The sequence below is a fragment of the Emys orbicularis genome, chromosome 11 (assembly GCF_028017835.1).
Source record: "Emys orbicularis isolate rEmyOrb1 chromosome 11, rEmyOrb1.hap1, whole genome shotgun sequence".
In the NCBI taxonomy this organism is placed as follows: Eukaryota; Metazoa; Chordata; order Testudines; family Emydidae; genus Emys; species Emys orbicularis.
Window position 1 is genome coordinate 10,179,869 of NC_088693.1, and position 22,055 is coordinate 10,201,923.

The 22,055-nt window shown below is 44.0% G+C and overlaps 1 protein-coding gene across 1 annotated transcript in view; it reads left to right on the forward strand.

Annotated features, from left to right (window-relative positions):
• Window positions 1-22,055, forward strand: part of SLC49A4 (solute carrier family 49 member 4) — a 126,852-nt gene that overhangs the window by 62,123 nt on the left and 42,674 nt on the right. The window contains exon 3 of the mRNA XM_065413480.1: window positions 19,224-19,492. Coding sequence (XP_065269552.1) covers window positions 19,224-19,492 — 269 coding nt within the window. The remainder of the gene's footprint in view (window positions 1-19,223; window positions 19,493-22,055) is intronic.

Genomic DNA, 22,055 nt, shown 5'->3' on the forward strand with positions numbered 1-22,055 from the left:
TCTGCATTTTGAGGCCGAAGACTGAAAGCCAAGTTACATCACTTGAGAAATCTTTTATCCAGTAAAATTGTGCTTATTGAAGCAGGCATTCTTGGTTTATACAGTTTTGTTTTTAAATTTTGTAACAGTTGGCTGTGCCCTCAACTGTGCAGTTATTCCAAATACTCATAAATATATGAGCTTTCATCAGCCCATAGGATTAACAGGTTATGCTTTGGCAATACTTCAATAGTTTGTCGTTCCACAAATAAAGTCTTCTTGAATTGAAAACTGATTTTCTTCTTTATAATGCCTATTTTAGAAGGTGGTATAAGTGAAAATCTTTGAAACATTTTTGAATATTCTGTAATGATATTGTTACAGTCCAAGGAATAATCTATAGAAACATATGTAATGGTTACCCATGGGAGAGTTGCAATGATATTATGATGAATAGAATTAGAATAATGGTTTCTGGGTTTTTATTTTTGTTTTTGTTTTTTTCAGTCTCAGTTTGGCCTGGTAGACATTCCATCCCAAAAACTTTGGCAACTCAGTATTAAGGTTGCTCAAGCACATTTCCTATCAAAGTGATCACTAAAAATCCAGGAGATCACGAATTAAATTTACGTTCCATCCACACCAACTCGCATGCTTTTCTAGATAAACAGTATAATCCCCAAATATAGAGTCCACAACAAACTCCTCAGTTCTAGTGTATAACCACCCACAATGTACACATGCAATACCTCAAAGTCACACTCAAACAAAACTTAATACTGACCTCAGCTGACTTGTGTCCTGTATGCATAGGTGTAGTGGTAAAATCTGTAATATGACTTGCATGTGAGAAAGTATGAAGTCAGAATTAAGTTTGTAAGTTTGTGTTACTGAGGAATTACATTATGGATCTATTCCCAGGCAGCTGATCCTTCTGGTGAACCTACAAGAGGGGGATCTAAGTGCATTAGCAGGACTGTCAAACTAGGACTCCATGCCAAAGATTAATAAATCTAACAGAGGTTGGACTGAAGGACATGGATGAAATGGAGAGGTATAGATATTGGCATGAGACTTGTGGACCTAGGGTGACCAGACGTCCTGATTTTATGTAGGCTCAGACCAGACACATCTAGACTTTCTCAGATAATTGCTGTTGTAAGTGTCAGGAATATTATGGTAAATTTGTAAAATTGTAAAAAGGTTATTTAAACAAATTTCTAAATGTGATGAAAGCCTCCACACCTCTTATATGCAGATTTAAATTGGGTTTCTTCTTATCTTTTCAGTTTGCACTAAATCTAAAATACTTGTGATTTGATATGAAGGCAAAATTTTCTCCATCCAGTAGACTTCAATATTTATTCTACTTGTAAAAACAGAGTAAAGAATTTTAAATATTGTATGTAAAGCGGAAATGCTCTGTGGATTGTCTTCTTTATTTTTGTTTCAAAAGTGTTTCAGTCCAGAAACACTTGTCTACAAGGGAAAGATTTTACCAGATGGTGTAATTATACCCATATAGTTACACCATAATAAGTGTGTTCACATGAACACACTTATAACTCTATTATACCTTATAACTCTATTAGTTTAATAGTGGCTTTTTTTAGATTAGCTTAAAACCCATCCAGAGTGACATAAACCAAATAGGAAAAAAAGGTGCTGTTATACTGGAATAACAGCATACACAGAGGGAGTTATACCAGTATAACTATATGGCTATAAATCGCACCATAGCTTATACAGGTATAGTTTGTCATATAGATAAGCCCTAATATCCTTCATGGTTGATTTGAGTGTCAGTCTCAAGGCATGGAGGGTCATTAGAGAAAATTGAGTATTGGGCAATGCCTGCCTGTCTGAGGAGACATGAAGTTCTTTACCTCTTGGAAACTTAGAGTACTGTCTAACAGGAAGGTGCAGTGTTTTACAGACAAGTGCCAACCATTTTATATCTTAGCTTCCAGGAGTGCGAAAATGCTTAATTCAAAATGGTAATGTCCTCTTGTGAAGGTGATCGTTTTGTTTTTCAGGTTTGGGCTGTGGTGTGAGGCTCAACTCATTAATATTTTTACAAATTTACCATAATATCCCTTGGTGATATTTGGAGAGAAGACTCCGAAGAAGTGCAGAGTATTATCCTATTCTTTTACATTTCTCCTCATGTGGCAGCCCTTCCTTGAGACTTTGTTTCTTTATGCTGTATCTAGTGTCTCATGATTAGGCAATGACACAATTGTTTGTTTTTGGGCATGCAGCAACTCGTCATATTGGGTCTTTTAAAATTTATTCACATTTAGTGAATTTGCCCGGCATTCGTGCTGCTTTAGCCATAACCTTCCCTGATTATAGGGTTTGAGAACATCTTTAATAGCACTGAAAGAAGAAAAATAAGGCTATTGAGCTGGGTTTGTTTAGTTTTACCTCAATAGTCTCTTAATAACAAATGTTGAAAAGAAACTTTCATTTCATATGGCCCCATTTTTCAAACTTGGATAAAGCTTTGACCAAAAAAACATTCTCACGTATATGACAGCTATGATGGCTGTACAAATAACATGGTGTTATGATGTGAGGATTTGAGTGAATTTGTCGCCGTACTGTCAAGGGTCTCGCTATACTGTTATGTTGTTGCTTTTTAACTGTCAGTATGTCTGACAGAGATGTCAGTGTCTTGGCCTGATACTGCAGTGTTTGTTTCACTGTAAATCCTTGTCTTTCTCTTGGTAGGCTTTCAGTAATATTAGTTTAAAAGTAACTACACTTTTTCAATTATTTTAACTTTAAAAACACAATCCATTTTTTCCCCCACAACTTTACAAGTTTTTTTTTAACACAGGTAAGAGAAGAGATATACCCAGATTTAGTATCTGAGAGATGTTCTGATCTGATGTGGGTCATTTCGAAGTCAGCTCATTCTCTAATAATATGATAGATTGTGATGAGACTGCAATAAGTGCACACCGACTGCTCACAGAACTTCTGCGTAGAGACATAACAAGCCAGGAGAAGGAACATCAGTCGCTGCTACGACCCAGCAGCCAGGATCCAGAAGCTCTACTGGTCAAACCGCCCTAAGGCTATGAGAGAGAGCCTTGACAGGCCCTCATCTTACTGCGCAATCCTGTCAGAGAGACTATTCTCATACTTCAAGGGTATGTTTGACTGTGTAGCTCAGAGCGACACGCAGCGTCCAGAGTGCCTTCATCCTCTACCCCACGTTGACTGTGCAGGAGACCTGGAACAAGACTTTACATCACAGGAAGTAGAGACCAGTGCCTTAGCGTGGCTCAACCTGGCTAATGCTTTTGGATCGATGCCCCACCAGCACATTTTTGCCATGCTGCGAGAGTTTGGGATGCCTGAAAACTTTCTCCAGCTGATCCAGGAACTTTATGAAGGCTGCACCACCATCATCCGCTCCATGGAAGGATAGACGCCTGAAATTCCTATCCATAGCGGCGTGAAGCAAGGTTGTCCCCTCAGCCCCATCGTTTTCAACTTAGCCATGGAGCCGCTCATTTGAGACATCTCCAGCAGGCGAGGCAGTTTCGACCTCTACAGCAACAGCATGAATATCCTGGCCTTCGCAGACGATCTGGTCCTGATTACAGACAACCTCGAGTGTCTCCAACAAATGCTCGACATCACCAGCCATCCTGCCAACTGGATGGAACTCCACTTCAGTGCTAGGAGGTGCACATCTCTGCATATCGATGGCAGTAGAATGGACTCAGTCCAGGCGACGTCTTTTCAGATCCAGGGTGAACCTATGATCTTCCTTGAGGACGGGAAAGTATACCAACGTCTCAGCACACCCACAGGTTTCCGCATCCAACAGACACCTGAGGATACCATTGCAGAGATACTACGAGATCCACAATCGACTCCTCCCTACTGGCACCATGGCAGAAGATCAATGCCTTGGACACCTTCCTGATCCCCCGCATCTCATTTGTCCTGAGGGGATCTGCCGTGGCGAAGGTATCGCTGAACAAGGCAGACAACAACATCAGGCAGCTAGTGATGAAGCGGATGTTTCTTCCCCAGAGAGTCAGCAATGAACTGGTGTACATCTCGCACAGGCAGAGTGACACCAACGTCCCTGTATGGGTGATCTGTGCAGTGTTGCAGTGATCACTCACGCCTTCTGCCGTGCCCGGACGCCATGGTGAGGAACATCGCAGAAAGTGCCATTCGGGATGTCATCAAGAAGCAAGTCACCAGGACCACCTCCAACCAAGATGTTGCCTCCTACCTGAGCGGCTCGCTGGAAGGTGAATTTGGAAGAGACGGGAGACTTTGTTTCACTCTGGACTCGTGCCCACAACGCTATGTGACAACTGGAGAAGCGTATCTGCTGCTGCTGGACATGGTGCGAGGAACGCTAGGAGCTGCGAGTCTTGGTGCCAAAGGTGAAGAACATGGACCACACAGTCCTCACTCCATAAGCTAGAACCATGCTGGAGAGGACCCTGAAGGATGCTATCCGCTGCCAGTATGTTGAAAACCTGAAGCGGAAGCCAGACCAGGGCAAGGCATTCGAGGTGATGTGCAAGTGGGACGCCAGCAACCACTTCCTCCCCGGGGGCAGCTTCAGCCGATTTGCCGACTGGAGGTTCATCTACGGGGCCCAGCTCAACTGCGTTCTGCTGAACGGAGCTGTCCGCCATGGGAATCGGGACAAGTGATGTAGGAAGTGCGACTGTGCCAACAAGACACTACCCCACATCCTGCAAGCCCCATTCCGGAGCCTGGCAGCTGGGACACAATGCCATCCTAGATCCCTGGTCAGAGCCATCCCACCACCCATAGGGAAGGTTGCCATGAACTCCACCATCCTCAGAACTGACAGCCAACTACAACCACACATTGTCATCACCCAACGAGGACTGGAAGAAGATCATCATGGTGGACGTCATGGTGCCCTTTGAGAACAGGACCCCGGCCTTCCACGATACCCGAGCTCGAAAGGTGGAGAAATACGCCCCTCTGGCCAACACCTTGAGAGCTAGGGGTTACCAGGTTCAGATGCACGTACTGATCGTCGGAGCCTTGGGCACATGGGACCCCAGTAACGAGTTAGTATTGCGAAAATGCAGAATCATTCAACACTACGCTTGGCTGATGCAGCAACTCATGGTGTCGGATGCCATCAGATGGTTGAGGGACGGCTACATAAAACACATCACCGGACATCGGCAATACTAGGAGGGATGAGCTAGAGTGCTGACGAGAAGCGCAGTAAGGAAAGTAACTGAAAGACTTCCCTGATAGATTGTATTTCCTATGGACAACCTACCCTAATTCTCAATTACTGAGGGACAATCTCCACTCATTGATATATTTTGCTTTCCACAACCAAATCTCTGTACAACTTCTCATGAGTGATGTACCCGAATACATGGATGCTAATATATAAACTGTGTTCTTAAATGTATTCACCTAATTTGGATTATTGCTAATTATGTACTCTGTGTATCATATGACTTTTTAAAAACAAACTCTGTATTTGTGGATAATCTAAGTACTATACCCAGATGTACAGACACTCTTTTCTCAACCTATGATATTACATAATTTTTTTAACATTAGCTTTAATAAAATGTTTAAATCTGAGAGATGTTCTGATCTGATGTTGGTCATTTCAAAGTCAGCTCATTCTCTAATAACATGATAGATTGTGATGAGTCTGCAATAAGTACAACAGATGAGATGTGAGCTGAGTTCCTAATGAAAACTGTAGACGGTACATTTATAACAATTTTTATTTCATTTATTGCCAGAGATAATGTACCACACAGTGGCTCTGCTACACTGTGACTTTCTACCTATAATAATTCTTTTTACTGAGAAAAATGTCCTTACATTATCCCACATATATTAATGACTACATGTGTCAAAAACAAACCAGAAAACGCTAACAACCACAATCCCTGAATATCCAGGTGGCACAAAGCTTTTGCCTTACAAATGTATCATTTAATGAAAATCTTGAAAAAGTTGCCATTTATACACAAAGAAATCCTTTGGTAAGTTAGTTTAATACATTACTTTCTCCAGATGTAAGTTTGCTTCCCAATTCTTTTATCCTGCTATGGACTGTAGGTAAATTATCTTTGGGCCATAAGCAGGAGAGAGTTTGATGCTTTTTAGTGGAATTGTATTGCTAGAAAGCACTGATATTATCTAGTTTCCTGGTTTCCCTCTACCTTTATAACTTAACTATTCTAAACCTCTAGCATGAGTCTAAGGAAAGATCTAGCCATTGTGAAAATTATATTTTTTTTTACTCAAGAAGTAGAATCAATTTTCTCCTATCCTGTAATAAATCTTCAATGTACAATGTGAATAGAATCTTTTTTTTCATATATTTTTTATTTTCTGGGCAAGTGACTTAACCTTACCGTGCATCAGTTTCTCCAACTGTAAAATGTGGTTAATATTTACTCACTTCACTGCCATCTAGCGAGGCTAAATCCATTCATGTTTGAAATGTGCTTGGAGATCCTCACATGAAAGGTTCTGTTGTTTGTTTCCAGTAGCTTCCACAAAGTATTAATCACTGTGTGAACTCAGAAGAAGTCACCATCTCTTTCTGATGAGTTGAGTAATGAAAATTAGCATGGATCGAATAATTCACTGCCTATGGTAAATGAGAAGCTTTCCCTGGCGAATGTGAGGACATAACCATCAATTGCTGCAAAATATAAACTTCACTACAAAAAATCCTTTCTTAAAGCAGCTATAAAGGCCAGCAAATAATCTGCCAATTGTGAACTGAATGTGACTCCATACAGTGTTGTTTTTTATGAGTCATCACATGGGCAGGTCATTGCCTCTGCTGCTGCTCATAGGTTTGCCAAACAAGAGAATGAAACTAACAAAACACTAATTATTTTTAGTGCCTCTATTTAAAAGTGTGGACGGCAATTAAACTGTCAAGAATGTTTTCAGTTATTGTTGTTGTTTGAGCCTGTAAACAGCAGCGGAGGCAGGCATGGTGTTGTTTGTGAAGGCAGAAAGGTAGCAGGGACCTTTTTTCCTTCAGCCTCACAGCAGCCAGAAGGAGTAGTGATATGAAGACACCCTTCGCTCCTTCACACAGCTCTGAGAGAAGGGAGACAGACTGCTCCTTTTCCGTTCCAGTAACTAGATGAAGGTGGAGCTTCAAATTTACCAAACGCTAGTCAAAGACTAATATAAAAGGGTTTGAATGGAAAGTTTCAACCTTAATGATAGTGTTATCACTGATCACTAAATGCCTCCTCTTGTGTAATCAGTTTGTTTTCTCTTGCTCAGTTCATTCAGTGATGTTACTGTTAACATAACATAAGAATGGCCATACTGGGTCAGACTAAAGGTCCACCTAGCCCAGTATCCTGTCTTCCGACAGTGGCCAATGCCAGGTGCCCCAAAGGGAATGAACAGAACAGGTAATCAAGTGATCCATTCCCTGTCGCCCATTCCCAGCTTCTGGCAAAGAGAGGCTATGGACGCCATCCCTGCCCATCCTATCTAATAGCTATTGATGGACCTCGCCTCCATGACTTTATCTAGTTCTTTTATGAACCTGTTATAGTCTTGGCCTTCACAACATCCTCTGGCAAAGAGTTCCACAGGTTGACTGTGCGTTGTGTGGTGAAATACTTCCTTTTGTTTGTTTTAAACCTGCTGCCTATTAATTTCATTTGGTGAGCCCTAGTTCGTGTGTTAGGAGGAGGAGTACTGCACACAGTATTCAAGATGTGGGCGTACCATGGCATACTGTCACAGTTCAGGGCTGCTACTACACCTGTATTCACCCTCTGTGATCCAGCAAGGGCACCCGCTGTAAGCTCCAGGTTACTTAGCCGTCACCTCTGTTGGGTGGAGACGCACTCGGGGGTATGTCTATGTTGCAATTAGATACCCGCAGCTGGCCCACATCAGCTGACTGGGGCTCAGGGTGTGGGGCTGTTTAATTGTGGTGTAGACGTTCCAGCTCCAAGCTCTGTGACCTTCCCACATTGCAAGGTCCTAGAAACTAGGCCTCAGTCTGAGCCCAGACGTCTACACTGCAGTTAAACAGCCCCATAGCTCGAGAGCCCTGCGAGCATGGGTCAAGTAGCACAGGCCTGCCATGGGAAGTGTAAACATACCTAGTATCCCTCTACTGCCTGAGGTACAGCAAGTCGCCAGTATACGTCGGGGTTGTGTTCTTGAAAAAGACCACTGATACTGGGAACCCCCTGTACAGTACTGTACTCAAGACCGCCCCGCCTCTTCCCACCCCCCCTTCATCCCCACCCCTCCTCTTCCCGCTCACTTCCGCCCCCTCCTCCAAGCATGCCCCATCCCCGCTCCTCCCTCTTCCATAGGCGCGGGAACTAGCCGTGTGGGGGGTGCTGCAGCACCCCCAGGTTTTATGTGGGGCTGCTGGCCCCGCACCCAGGCCTCCACTCCCCAGCCCAGGGCTTGGGTCCTGGCTGCCGGCTCTGCGCAGGGGGCCCACTCCCAGCCCGGTGTCTGGGGCCCCGAGCCCAGGACTCCACTTCCCAGCCCTGCACCCAGAGCTCCATGCCCGAGGCTCGGGTCCTGGCTGCCAGCCCTCCTTCCCGGCCGCTGGCCCTGTGCCTGGGGTCACTGCGGCCGGGGCTCTGCTACTGGCCCTGCATGTGGGATCCCGGCTGCAGGCCCTGTGCCCAGGGCTCCGCTCCTGGCCCCGTGCCTGGCCCCAGACGTTGTCCCCTTACCCCTGCCCGGGTCATCCCCCCGCCCCTCCCGAGACACGGCACTGCTCCCAGCCCCAGCTGGGGGGAGGGATAGCTCAGTGGTTTGAGCGTTGGCCTGCTAAACCCAGGGTTGTGAGTTCAATCCTTGAGGGGGCCATTTAGGGATCTGGGGCAAAAATCTGTCCGGGGATTGGTCCTGCTTTGGGTAAGGTAACTCCCATCTTTTCATGTACTGCTATATATATCTTCCTACTGTATTTTCCACTCCATGCATCTGATGAAGTGGGTTTTAGCCCACGAAAGCTTATGCCCAAATAAATTTGTTAGTCTATAAGGTGCCACAAGTACTCCTTGTTGTTTTTGTTGATACAGACTAACACGGCTACCACTCTGTAACATAATTGTATGTTGCTTTGCAGTGCTCTTTTTGCTTTCACTTAATAGAAAAAAAAATGCTTTCAAACAAACACAATTCTTTTATTGAAAAGCAACAACCAGAGGAGAGAGTCAAATGAAAAAAATCATCAGCAGGGAGGGTGATGGGAGTTGGGGGAAGGGAAGGTCTCAAGAGGAGGAGGGGTCTCAGGATGGCTACAGATTTGTGTACGTCCAGGGATCATACCCAACCTTCTCATTTGGAGAGTGGAACCAGGAGGTTGATAAGAGTGTGTTGGCGGTGTGGGGGGCAGCGCATGGGAAAGAGTTTTGCGACAGAGGCTGCAGGGGAGGGTGGGCGCGGAGCTGCTTGGTTTGAAGAGCTAGTATCACCTGGAGTGTGTCTGCTTGGCGCTCCATAACTGTAAAGAGCAGCTCCGTGGCTTCTTTCTGGAGTGTCGCGTTCTTTTGGTCCCTCTTCCCGCTGTCCCGCCACTCCTTCAATTCTTTTTTCTCAGTGGCGGAGTGCATCATAACCTCATGCATAAAGTCCTCCTTAGTTCTTGGTCGCTTTCTAATTCTGCGTAGCTGTTCTGCCGCCGATAACAAAGAGAGAGGCTGTGCTCCCAAGTCATCTCTGTGAAGTTTAAATGCAACATTTTACAGAAGCAGTGTTGTTTGCAACACAGACCACACTGTTTCAGTGCTTTAAAACACAGCCAGTACTCACACACCTGTCACTAACTGGCTGACAAGCACACATGAGCCACAAGACCCCCAAAATGGTGAGTAGCTGCAGGGGCAGGGTAAATCACTGTTCCTGGACCACTGCGAGCGGCAGAAGCTGTGTCAGCAGGAGAAGCTCTCCTGCCAACATAGCGCTGTCCACACTGGCGCTTATATGGGTGTAACTTTTGTCGCTGAGGGGAATGATTTATTCACCCACCTGAGTGACATAAATTCTGCTGACATAAGCTGTAGTGTAGACATAGCTCTAGGCTATGTCTACACTTAAAACTGCAGCGGCACAGCTGCAGTGCTGTAGCACTTCAGTGTAGACACTCTCTGTAGTGACTGGAGGAGATCTCCTGTTGCTGTAGGTAATCTACCTCCCTGAGAGGTGGTACCTAGGTTGATGGAAGACTTCTTCTGTTGACCTAGCACTGTCTACACAGAGGGTTAGGTTGGCATAGCTACATCTCTCGGGTGTGGATTTTTCACACCCCTGAGAGATGTATAGCTATGCCAGTGTAAATTTTCAGCATAGACCAGTCTCTGGATGTGGATTAGTGACCTGAGGGAAGAGAAAAACTCTATAGCTTGAATCATTTACAATTAGACTTGATAAACACCTTGAAAAGAGGCAGACAGGATGGACTACAGAGCTCTTTTGAATCTCAGCCTCTATTGTTCTATGCAGATTCTCCATTCTCCCTGTCTCTCGCTAACTAAAAAGATGATCTAGGCACAATTGGATGATTCACATGACCTGTCAATTTGTATGGCAGTTAATTTTTATCCTATGCATGTCTTTACAAGCACTCCTTACTATAGAATGCTGTGATACATGATACTTAAAGTTGAAAGACTAAAACCAGTGCCACTCCCTGAGTCAAAAAGCTTTTAGCAGAGAATCCGTGACCCACCCTCCAAACGTAAGTTTCACTTAATGCCAAATTCACTAGCCAAAGGAGCAGATATCCAAAAAGTGCTCCTAAACATGGGTTTCTAAGATGGCTGCCAAGGTTGTATTTGAATCAGGCCTGCACTCACCCACTTCCATTTTAAGGCAGAAGCAGAACAATTGGTTATTTTATAAGTCTGTGTTAAATTCCTTATGAAATTTTTCTGTCATAATTTTTTTTCATGATTGTGATAAAAAGCATCACACTCTTGGGATATTTTCTGTTGTTTGAGCTCAATACTTTCTACATTGCTTGGTACCTGAAAATATTTTCCCAATATTCATCTAATTAATGTAGAAATCTGAGAGCAGAACAGAGCTGAACACAGAATCAAGCAAAATTCAACTGTTAGTGTGTCAGGTCTTAAAAATGTTTCCAACTGGGTTCAGAACTGGACTAAAATTCTCTTTCAGTCATCGCCTTTCATACAAAAGACATCTTGTATTACAGAATCAAACTTAAATTACAGTGTAAGGCTGTAGGGAAAAAATGTAGTTGCTCTTTGCTCCTTTTGGATAACACAAACAGAAGAAAATGGGGAAATAATGGGAACAAATGTTCTAATCTTAGAGCAATTTTTAGTGCTGATGATGGTCTGTAGGAAATAGTCTTGATAGTCTTTTAGACCGAAATCTAGTTCATGGATAGCAAGACACTGTAACAAACAGCAATCCCTGATACTATTGTGTTCATATTTCTCTGTCATCCGTATTAGCTGCTATATATTTGTCTCCTAGAGTATAGTAGTAGGTTGCTACTGAATGCACTGAACCACATTTTGAGTATCTTTTCCATCTCGTTTGAGAGACAAGCTAGAGATACATAGAGGAACAATGAAAATAATCTCCTTCTCTTGAAAAGTAACTTAATTCAAGCAAGTTCATGAATGAGGGATAAAATGAAGTTAACAATACAAACATATGCAGAGACATTTGAAGCAGGAAATACTCCGGAAGCACAAATAGTTGAGAGAATAAAGTTTTGACATTTAAAAACCTAAAATATTGGCATTTGAAAAATAATGTGAAAATACTTGTAAAAGAAATAGCCTATACGATGGGATAGCACCAGGCTTTATAGATGACTAAGAGGCAAAAAGAGTTGGTATGATATAGTTAAAAAGATGTCATACTAAATGGGAAAGGAAAGAGAGCATGGGTTAAAGAAAATAAACTGAAGAGACAAATGTGAAGTCTTTAATTCAAAAAAATTTCCCCCCTCAGTTAAGTTATTTGGATAATGTACCGAATTAAAATGTGATGTCTCCATCTTGGGTTCGTACAGTGAAGTGAATATTTTTGTATCTCTGAGGTTATATATGCGATTATAGATCTTTACAAAGATAATAGGTCTTCATTTTGCAACTTGCTCAAAGACAGCATGTCATTTCTTAACCCATTCTGGAGCATTGTTTCAGTACTGATTTAATCTCTCTGCTGAATCACCAGATTCTTCTTCAAGTGCTTGCTCATGTCCATTCCACATTAGGTGTGTGCGTGCTGCATGCACTGTTGCGGGAGCTTTTTCCCTCAGCGGTATCCATTGGGCCGGCTCTAGCGCCCTTTGGTGCCTCACACCTATGTGCTGGTATAGGAGGTCCCACTGGTCCCGCATCCTTTCAGTTCCTTACTGTCCATGATGGTTGCTGGAACAACTCCTCTTGCTTTGACAAGGCGTTTTTCAGTGGTTTCTTCTCTGTATCCTAGTTTATTAGTCTTAGTATAGTTTTAGTATAAATATTGTATATAATACTAGTGTAAATAGTTAGAACCTTTCCTTTATTGTTGAGGGGCTCCCTTCACCCCTGGGGCTGGGCATGCCCAGCCCCGGGCTTCAGACCTTGTACTTTCTGTGCAAGCCTGTGCCCGTGAGTGACCCAGACTCCAGTTGTCTGGAGTGTTTGGAAGGCTCCCGTAAGAGCAACAGAGGGTCCTGTGGCACCTTTAAGACCAACAGATGTATTGGCGCATAAGCTTTCGTGGGTGAATGCCCACTTCGTCAGACGCATGTAATGGAAATTTCACGTAAGAGAGCGCTGTCAGATTTATCAGGACTTTTAAGTCTCGTATGAAGAAAGACAGAGAGATTAGACTGAAGGCTATCCTAATGGAAGCTGCTCTTAGACCAGCTTTGGAGCCAAGCCTCTTGGATTCGGCACCAAGCACTTTGGCCTTGGTGCAAATGCTCCTCTGACACCACGCATATCCTGGCACCATTTGCCATCTCCAGTGCCAAGGAAGAAACATAAAAAGCACTGCTCCGAGAGAGGGTGCTCATTTGTGCCTAGAAAGGCAGGGAAAGGGAAGGTAGTGGAGTGCGACCCTCGTTGGGCCATTCCTCCACCCCTGGTCCCATGGTGGCACTGTTGACTCTGGCCAGAACATTGAGTCCAGTGCGGGCCCCCTGCCTATGCCAGGAAGTCATCATGGCTCCAGCGGAATTGCAGTGCCTTCAACCCCAGAGTCCTTAGCGTGGCCAGGGACTTATCACTCTGGGTACTGCCATCTCCAGTGGGACAACCACTGGCTCCGATGAGCTCGAGCGCAAGAGAGCATGGTGTTCCGAGCTTCTTCCCGGCACCGGGACTTTCGATACTTTCCAGGGGCAAGCTTACCCTGCTTTCTTCTACGAGGTTGTCCCCGGACCCTCGACACCGATCGGTGGAAGTGAGGGGTACCTCGGGAGGATTCAGCGTCTGAGTCCGAGGTGGAGCCCTCCCAAGAACACCCATCCCAAGAACTGCCACCAGTACCTGTTTTACATGCCGCTGGACCCCGGTGCAGGTCCCCCCGCTGGTACTTGGCCACATGGACAGTGGTCTATACAATGGCCATTCTGGAACCCATGGGGGTTTCCCCCACTACTGGGTCCGTCTTCTCAGCAGTCAGACTTGGTTGGTTGCTTCCAAGAGGAGGGCCCCTTGCACCACTTCACTTGGCACCGGACCTTCACTCTGGTGCCGATACACAGGACATAGGACCCATGAAGGTAGTTGAGGCTGAAGAAGTGGAAGAAGCCCCCTCTCGCCCTCACCGGTACAGGCCTCTTCCTTCTCCTCCCCAGATGAGGCCATCTCGGGACCGAGTGGCTCACTGCCACAAGATGACTTTAGAGCCCATCGGGAGCTTCTAAAGAGCATAGCGGCTAACCTGGGGCTAGAGGTTGAGGCTCTCAAGGAATCATCCCACAGCCTCGTTGACATTCTGGCTGCACCAGCACCATCTAAGGTGGCTCTATCCATTAACAAGGCTGTAATGGGTCTGGTCAGAGCCCTGCGGCAGACCCCATCTTCTCTCCCTGCCACTTCGAAGAGGGCAGAGAAGAAATTCTGTGTGCCAGCCAAAGGGTACGAATACCTATACTCTAACCCCCCTCCTGGCTCCCTAGTTATATCGACAGCCAATGAGAGGTCTAGACAGGGCTAAGCAAGTGCTACCCACAAACAAAAGGGCGCAAGGAAACTCTATCTGTTTGGGAGAAAGTTCGACAGGTGGACTCCCCAAGCCCTGCTGGGGAGATACGATTACAATTTGTGGGTCTCCTTGTACAAATTTAAAGACTGTGTCTCAGGACTCAAGGCAGGAATTTTCTGCCCTCTTAAGGAAGGAAAGAACGTTGCCAGAGCCTCACTCCAGGCGGCATTGGACCCAGCCGACGCACAGCCAGGATGATGGCCCCTGCAGTGGTCATGAGGCGATGCTCTTGACTGCAGTCCTTGGGGCTACCTCAGGATGTTCAGCAGTCGATTCAGGACCTCCGTTTTGAAGGCTCGTCATTTTTTTTCAGTGCAAACAGACACAAAGATCCATGGCCTAAAGGACTCAAGGACTACCTTCAGGTCGCTAGGCCTCTATGCTCCATCTACTCTGAGGAAGCACTTTAGGCCTCAACAGCCGGTTCACTTTTCGGCTCCGCCGCCAAGACAGGACCTGTTAAAAAGAAGGAGCAGAGGTTACAAGTGTCATCAACCACTTCTATCCACCTCAACTTCGATGCCGGGATCACATAGGTACTCCGGTGGCCCCAAGCATGCCTTTTGAAAGTGCACTCGAAGGCACTATTATCAGTTCCCGCTTTGAATCCTGCCCCCCCCCCCCCTTTGATTTTGGACCGATTTTCACACTTCAGCCCAGTGTGGTCCCACATCACATTGGACCCCTGGGTGCTAAATAGAGTGGTGGATGGTTATACCCTTCAGTTTTCATCCACCCCTCCCTCCCACCCTCATCCTTCTTCAGGGAACCTTCTCACAAGCGACTCTTAGCCCAAGAGGTGCAGATCCTCCTACAGATGGGGGCTGTGGAAGAGTCACTTCAAAAATTGAGAGGGAAAGAGTTTTACTCCCAATATTTCTTAATCCCAAAGACCAAGGGGGGAGGGCAGGGCTTCATCCCATCCTGGACCTGCTTCACCTCAACAGTTATCTCAAGAAACTGAGGTGCCGCCTGGTCTCCCTGGCCTCCATCATCTCCTCCCTCAATCCAGAGGATTGGTGCTCCGCCCTCGATTTAAGGATACTTACTTTTACATTTCTATCTTCCATGGCTACAGAAGATTCTTCAGATTTATTGTAAACCAGACCTATTACCAGTTCACCCTCCTTGCATTTGGCCTGTCTGCAGCCCCTTGGGTTTTTACAAAATGCATGGTGGTGGTAGCAACTTTACTCAGAAAGCAAGACGTTCAAGTCTACCCGTATCTCTATGACTGGCTGATCAAGGGTTGCTCAGAGGCCCAAGTAAAGAACAGCACGGGCCTGGTCCAAGCCACCTTCTGAACACTGGGCCAGTTGATAAATGAACAAAAGTCAATTCTCATTTCAGTACAGGGAATAGAGATTATCGGGCCAGTGCTTGACTCAACCCAGGCCAGAGCCTTCCTTCCAGAGGCTCGATTCCAGACAATGTCAGCTCTGATATCCCAGGTCACAGCTCACCCAATCAGAACAGCCCAGGTTTGCCTCAAGCTCCTGGACACATGGCCGCGTCCACTTCCGTGTATGGCATGCAAGGCTGCGCCTCAGGTCCCTGCAGGCGTTGTTAGCTTCAGTGTACTCACTGAACAGACACCACTTGGACTCAGTAGTTACTGTTCTGGCCTCGGTCCTTGCCTCCCTCAACTGATGGAAGAGACCCCCAGTCGGCAGTGGTAGGTATTCCCTTTGTTGCCCTCCAGCCATCCATATCCTTAGTGTCAAACGCTTCAGACCTAGGTTGGGGAGCCCACCTTGATCGCCTCAGGATGCAGGGCCTGTGGTCCCAGGAAGAGCTGTCCTGGGCATAAAAATGTCAGGGAGTTAAGAGCCATTTGCTTACCTTGCCAAGTGTTTCTTTCCCAGGCAAGGTAGTGCGAGTACTGATGGACAACACCACGGCCATGTTCTACATCAGCAAGCAGGGAGGAGTATGCTCCTCCGCCCAATGTCAATAGGCCATCCATCTATGGGACTTCTGCATGAAGCACCTCGAGACTTCCCATCCTCCAAGAGCCGGGAACGCCTTGGTTCATCACCTCAGCAGATCTCTCTCCTCTTGCCACGAGTGGTCCCTTCACCCAGAGGTCACCAGGTTCATCTTCCAAAGGTGAGGATCTCCCCAGGTAGTCCTGTTCATGACCAAGCAGAACAGGAAATGCCATCAGTTTTGCTGACTGCACGGGCACAGCCCTGGCTCCCTTTCAGATGCCTTCCTGTTTCCATGGACAGAGCTCCTATACTATGTATTTTCTCCAGATCCTCTAGTACACAATGTCCTTCTAAAAATCAAGCGGGACAGGGTGAGAGTTATTCTTATAGCCCGGGCATGGCCGTGCCAACACTGATTCGGCATGCTGCTAAACTTACCAGTAGCACCCCTGCTATCACTCCCACTCTGTTTGGACCTGATTTCGCAATACCACATCCATTTGCTCCACCGAATGTCAGGTCCCTTCCCATGACCGCATGGAAGCTCCATGGCTGAACCTGGAGGAGCAAGCCTGTTCAGAACACGTTTGACAAGACTTGCTGGGTGGTAGGAAGCCGTCCACTAGGGCTACCTACCTCACCAAGTGGAAGTGTTTCTTGATATGGTCATCCCAATGAGGTCTTTCTCTGGCTTGGTTTTCCTTCTGTGTGTTCTGGAGTACTTGCTTCACCTAAAACAACAAGGCGTGGCACACACATCTGTCAAGGTACACCTAGCAGCAATTTCATCCTTCCATCTGCCAGTGGGCAGTCGGTCAGTTTTCTCTCACGAGATGACAATTCGCTTTCTTAAGGGGTTAGAGAGACTTCACCCTCAGGTTTGCAAACAATTCCCCCGTGGGATTGAACTTGGTCCTGTCGAAACTCACGGGCCCTCCCTTTGAGCTGCTAGTATCATGTCCTCTGCTGTTTCTCTCATGGAAGGTTGCCTTCCTGATAGCAATTACCTCAGCTAGAAGGGTCTTTGAAATCGGGGCCCTTACGTCAGAGCCATCATACTCGGTGTTCTTCAAGGACAAGATTCAACTGCACCCCCATCTGCCTGCTAAAGGTGGTCTCACAGTTCCATAGCAACCAAGCCATTTTTCTGCCAGTCTTCTTCCCGAAGTGGCACAAGAATTCAGAAGAGCGGCAGCTTCACTCATTGGATGTTAGGCGTGCCCTCGCCTTCTACATTGAGAGAACTAAACTACTTCGCAGATCCACACAACTTTTTGTGTCAATAGCAGAGCGGATGAAAGGCCTACTGGTTTCAGCTCAAAGAATCTCATCCTGGATAACCTCCTGTGTTCAGGCATGCTACGAGCAAGCGAATGTTCCACCGCCTGCCATCTTGACTGCTCATTCCACAAGAGTGCAGGCCTCTTCAGCAGCATTTCTGGCCCAGGTTCCAATGCAAGACATTTGCAGGTCACAACATGAGCAACACATCTTGAAGAACAACTTGTGACAGAAGGTCAGTAACTGTTCGTTTGGGGTTTTTTTGGGACCTCCAATCTAAGAATTGAACATGGTTGATCCTGCTTAGCTTGCGATTTCCGTTAAAATCATAGCATGAGATAGTATAGCTGCAGTTGCATATTACAAAGAAAGGATAACACATCTAATTGTTAGATTTATAACAGATATTTTTCCTTTCATTTAATCGTTAATATAATTTAACCCCCAAGTAAAGAGTCAGTAAAATGTTTCCTTTAGATGGTATGTGATGGTGTTTTTTTGCTCGTAAGTATCTTTTATAATAGATTTGGATTGAAATGAATGTTGAATGAGTGGCATTCATCAGTTTTTCTTATAGGTACATGTTAGATTGTTAATTTGATAGATAGTTTATCAGCCTTTTCCTGAGATTTTTTCCTTCCTACGTTTTAAAGCTCCTGCAATGCTCTATGACGTTTAGCATTTGTGGCTTGAAGTGTTGCCTAAATGCTAATTAAGCTTGGCTTATGTTTCCCATTTTTAGGCCATATCTTTGTGTTTCTTATGACTATGTTCTTGCAGCAGTAACAGAGGGTTCACATTTCATTTTTAAAAAATAACCATCAAAATAAATTTTGAAATTACCTCCACTCTCATCTTAATGTACAAAGGGTGTATCCCTTTTGGAGATTGAAAATGATTTTGGCTGGCTTGCTAGCTAGCTTGTCCCTGACTGCTTTTTTAGACTTCATGTCTTTTATAAATTCCAAAAGGTCTTGGCATCTCAAGTCTGATTACATTTGCAAAAGTCAAAGTGGAAGGTTTCTGGCTCGATTCCTTGTTTATAAGAGACCTCAAAAATCCCTCCATGTGTGTGCTGACTGTGCCAGTGCTGGATGTGTGTGTTCAGTGTCTATAGTGTTTGGGACTAATACCTTTGTTTTGATTTCCAGCCGTTAGCTGTTAGACCCAGGTGAGAGTGCATCAGGGAGTGGGGCAGGGAAAGGGAAATTGTATTTTGCTACATGGCTGTTCTAAATAGCAGAATAAGATGGTTCTGTCTCAGAACAACTAAGGGTCCAATCTTATCTTGCTTTTAGCGTAAATCTTCCATTAGTGTGGAAGTAAATAATATAATGAAAATATGCAAAAGGGCTTTGTGATAGATCCAAAATTGAAACCCGATAAGGGGTTTTAAACTCCCAGTGGGACTCATGCCTGCATAACACACATGGGGTTAGGTTTAACATTTTGGAGCTTGACTGTGACTAAGCCTCTTTCTTCCTTTATACCCTATCATGCTATCCTCCTCTCCAAAGCAATGTCACTCTTTTATTCCCTTCACCATTCCTTCTTTGAAGAGAACATTTAACTTCTCCATTCATTTAAGTGCTAATAAGAACAAAAGTAGCTTCTAGATTCTTCATGAGTCTACTCCTGCTTCTCTTAGTATAGAATATTCCTGTTCTGCTAATGATTTCTGCATATCTTTTGTGGAGTTACACATTTTAGTGCATTCTATATCTTACATAATGTTTAAGTAATTACTTTGTAAATGTCTGCATATTCTTTTCTCCATTCCAGACTGATTCATGGAGGGCAGCTGTTAAATGGATTGGCAGGTCCAACTGTAATGAATGCTGCTCCATTTCTCTCCACTACCTGGTTTTCTCCCGATGAACGTGCCACTGCAACAGCTATTGCATCATTGCTCAATTATCTTGGTGCAGCATGTGCATTTTTAGTAGGACCTCTGGTGGTTCCATCTCCTAATGGAACATCCCATCTTCCACTTGCATCTGAAAGTAACTCTGAGCATATCAAGGACCGCATTGAAGCTGTGTTGTATGCAGGTATTTTAAAACTAATTTACTTTTATTGTATCTAAAGTGTGAACTACTACCCTCTAGTGGCTGGCCTGCAGACAAAACTGCTGATGGCTTAAAGAGTAGTTGTCCTATATTTCAAGTGGTAGAATCCTGTGTTCTAGGGGGAGCTAAATTCTGTTCCCTTTGCCACACATGTGGGGTAACCAATTGGGCTGTGTCTCTGAATGCAGACACAGATTCATTCTAAATGCAGTATCTGGTCTAGTTTTTCATATCTTCTGATTTCCCAGGACAAATATCTTCCACTAGGGCTTTGTGTTTTAATGCAGAACTTCAAAATTATGCTTGTTTTGTTGAACTTTTTAACAGTAAACCTCTCACTACCAGTTCATGTTTCTCTCTATCATTAACAGTGATAGTGTAAATCCAAAAATCTCTCAGCATTTCATGCTTAACTTCTGTGTTAAATCAGTCCTCCATTTAGGGCTTAAATGTGAGAGTGTTAGGGCTGTCGATTAATCACAGTTAACTCAAGCTATTAACTCAAAAAAAGTAATCATGATTAAAAAAATTAATCATGATTAATTGCAGTTTTAATTGCACTGTTAAGCAGTAGAATACCAATAGAAATTTATTAAATATTTTTGGATATTTTTCTACATTTTCAAATATATTGATTTCAGTTACAACACAGAATACAAAGTGTACAGTGCTTACTTTATATTATTATTTTTATTACAAATATTTGCACTGTAAATGAGAAACAAAAGAAATAGTATTTTTCAATTCACCACATACAAGTACAGTAATGCAATCTCTTTATGGTGAAAGTGCAACTTACAAAGGTAGATTTTTTTTGTTACACAACTGCACTCATGCTTTGGCCACCATTCCAGAGGACATGCTTCCATGCTGATGACGCTCGTTTAAAAAAATATGTGTTAATTAAATTTTGTAACTGAACTCCTTGGGTGAGAATAGTATGTCTCCTGCTCTGTTTTACCTGCATTCTGCCATATATTTCATGTTATAGCAGTCTCAGATGATGACCCAGCACATGTTGTTCGTTTTAAGAACACTTTCACTGCAGATTTGACAGAACGCAAAGAAGGTACCAATGTGAGATTTCTAAAGATAGCTACAGCACTTGAACCAAGGTTTAAGAATCTGAAGTGCCTTCCAAAATCAGAGAGGGACGAGGTGTGGAGCATGCTTTCAGAAGTCTTAAAAGAGCAACACTCCGATGTGGAAACTGCAGAACCCAAACCTCAAATAAAAGAAAATGAACCTTCTGCTGGTGGCATCTGACTCAGATGATGAAAGTGAACATGTGTCGGTCTGCACTGCTTTGGATCGTTATTGAGCAGAACCCCTCATTAGCATGGACGCATGTCCTCTGGAATGGTGGTTGGAGCATGAAGGGAATTTTTAGCGCATCTGGCACATAAATCTCTTGCAATGGCAGCTATGACAGTCCCATGCGAACGCCTGTTGTCACTTTCAGGTGACGTAAACGAAGTGGGAAGCATTATCTCCTGCAAATGTAAACAAACTTGTTTGTTTGAGTGACTGGTTGAACAAGAAGTAGGACTGAGTGGACTTGTAGGCTCTAAAGTTTTACTTTGTTTTATTTTTGAATTCAGTTTTTTTATATATAATTCTGCATTTGTAAGTTCAACTTTCATGATAAAGAGATTGCATTACAGTACTTGTATGAGGTGAGTTGAAAAATACTTTCTTTTTTTTACAGCACAAATATTTGTAATAAAAAATAAATGTAAAATGAGCACTGTACACTTTGTGTTCTGTGTTGTAATTGAAATCAATAATCGCACAATCCATTTTTTTAATCGCTTGACAGCCCTAGTAAGAATCTTTCAAAAGTGATTTGTTAAGTAATTATTTAAGAATATAATTGTGGAATAAAACCCCACTTGATCTTGATTTTTTTAACCAAAAACTACTTAATGCTGTTCTTTAGATTTATGTGACAGTTATTATTCAGAAGCAACAATTTACTGAATAATAGTAATGTATGAAAATGAACACTGTAAAATACTTGATTTATTTATCCAGGCTTTTCCTTGCGATGGTTTCTTCAGCAGGATAATTCCTTAGGTGTTTTAAGAAACTTATTCTAGTCATGTTCAGTGGCAAATTTTCTTTAAAGATGTGGCTGAACCGGTTTAAGAATCTAGGGCTTGATTCTCTTCTAATGTAAACTGCTATAGCTGACCATTTCGTGTCAGTTAAGAATTTGGCCCAGTTTTCTCTCTAGAGTTCAGTCAAGAGATATTGCTAGGCTCATTTTTTTCTATTTAAAATGTTTTTGAAAAGGCACTTCAATGTTTAAAAGTGTATATACAAGTATATTGGACTCTGCTGGCTATTTGCAGTGCTTTGTGCCAGTCCATTCTTCATGAGGCGAGTTTTCTTATAGGTTAATAATGACAGGGTATGGGGCACTTTCCTTTCTTTACTTTAATAACAAGCAGTTGAAGTTGGATCATCATGTAAGTGGGTACCACATAGCCCCTGCTTCTTTGAGTGCTTGCTCATATCCATTCCATGTTAGGTGTGCGTGCGC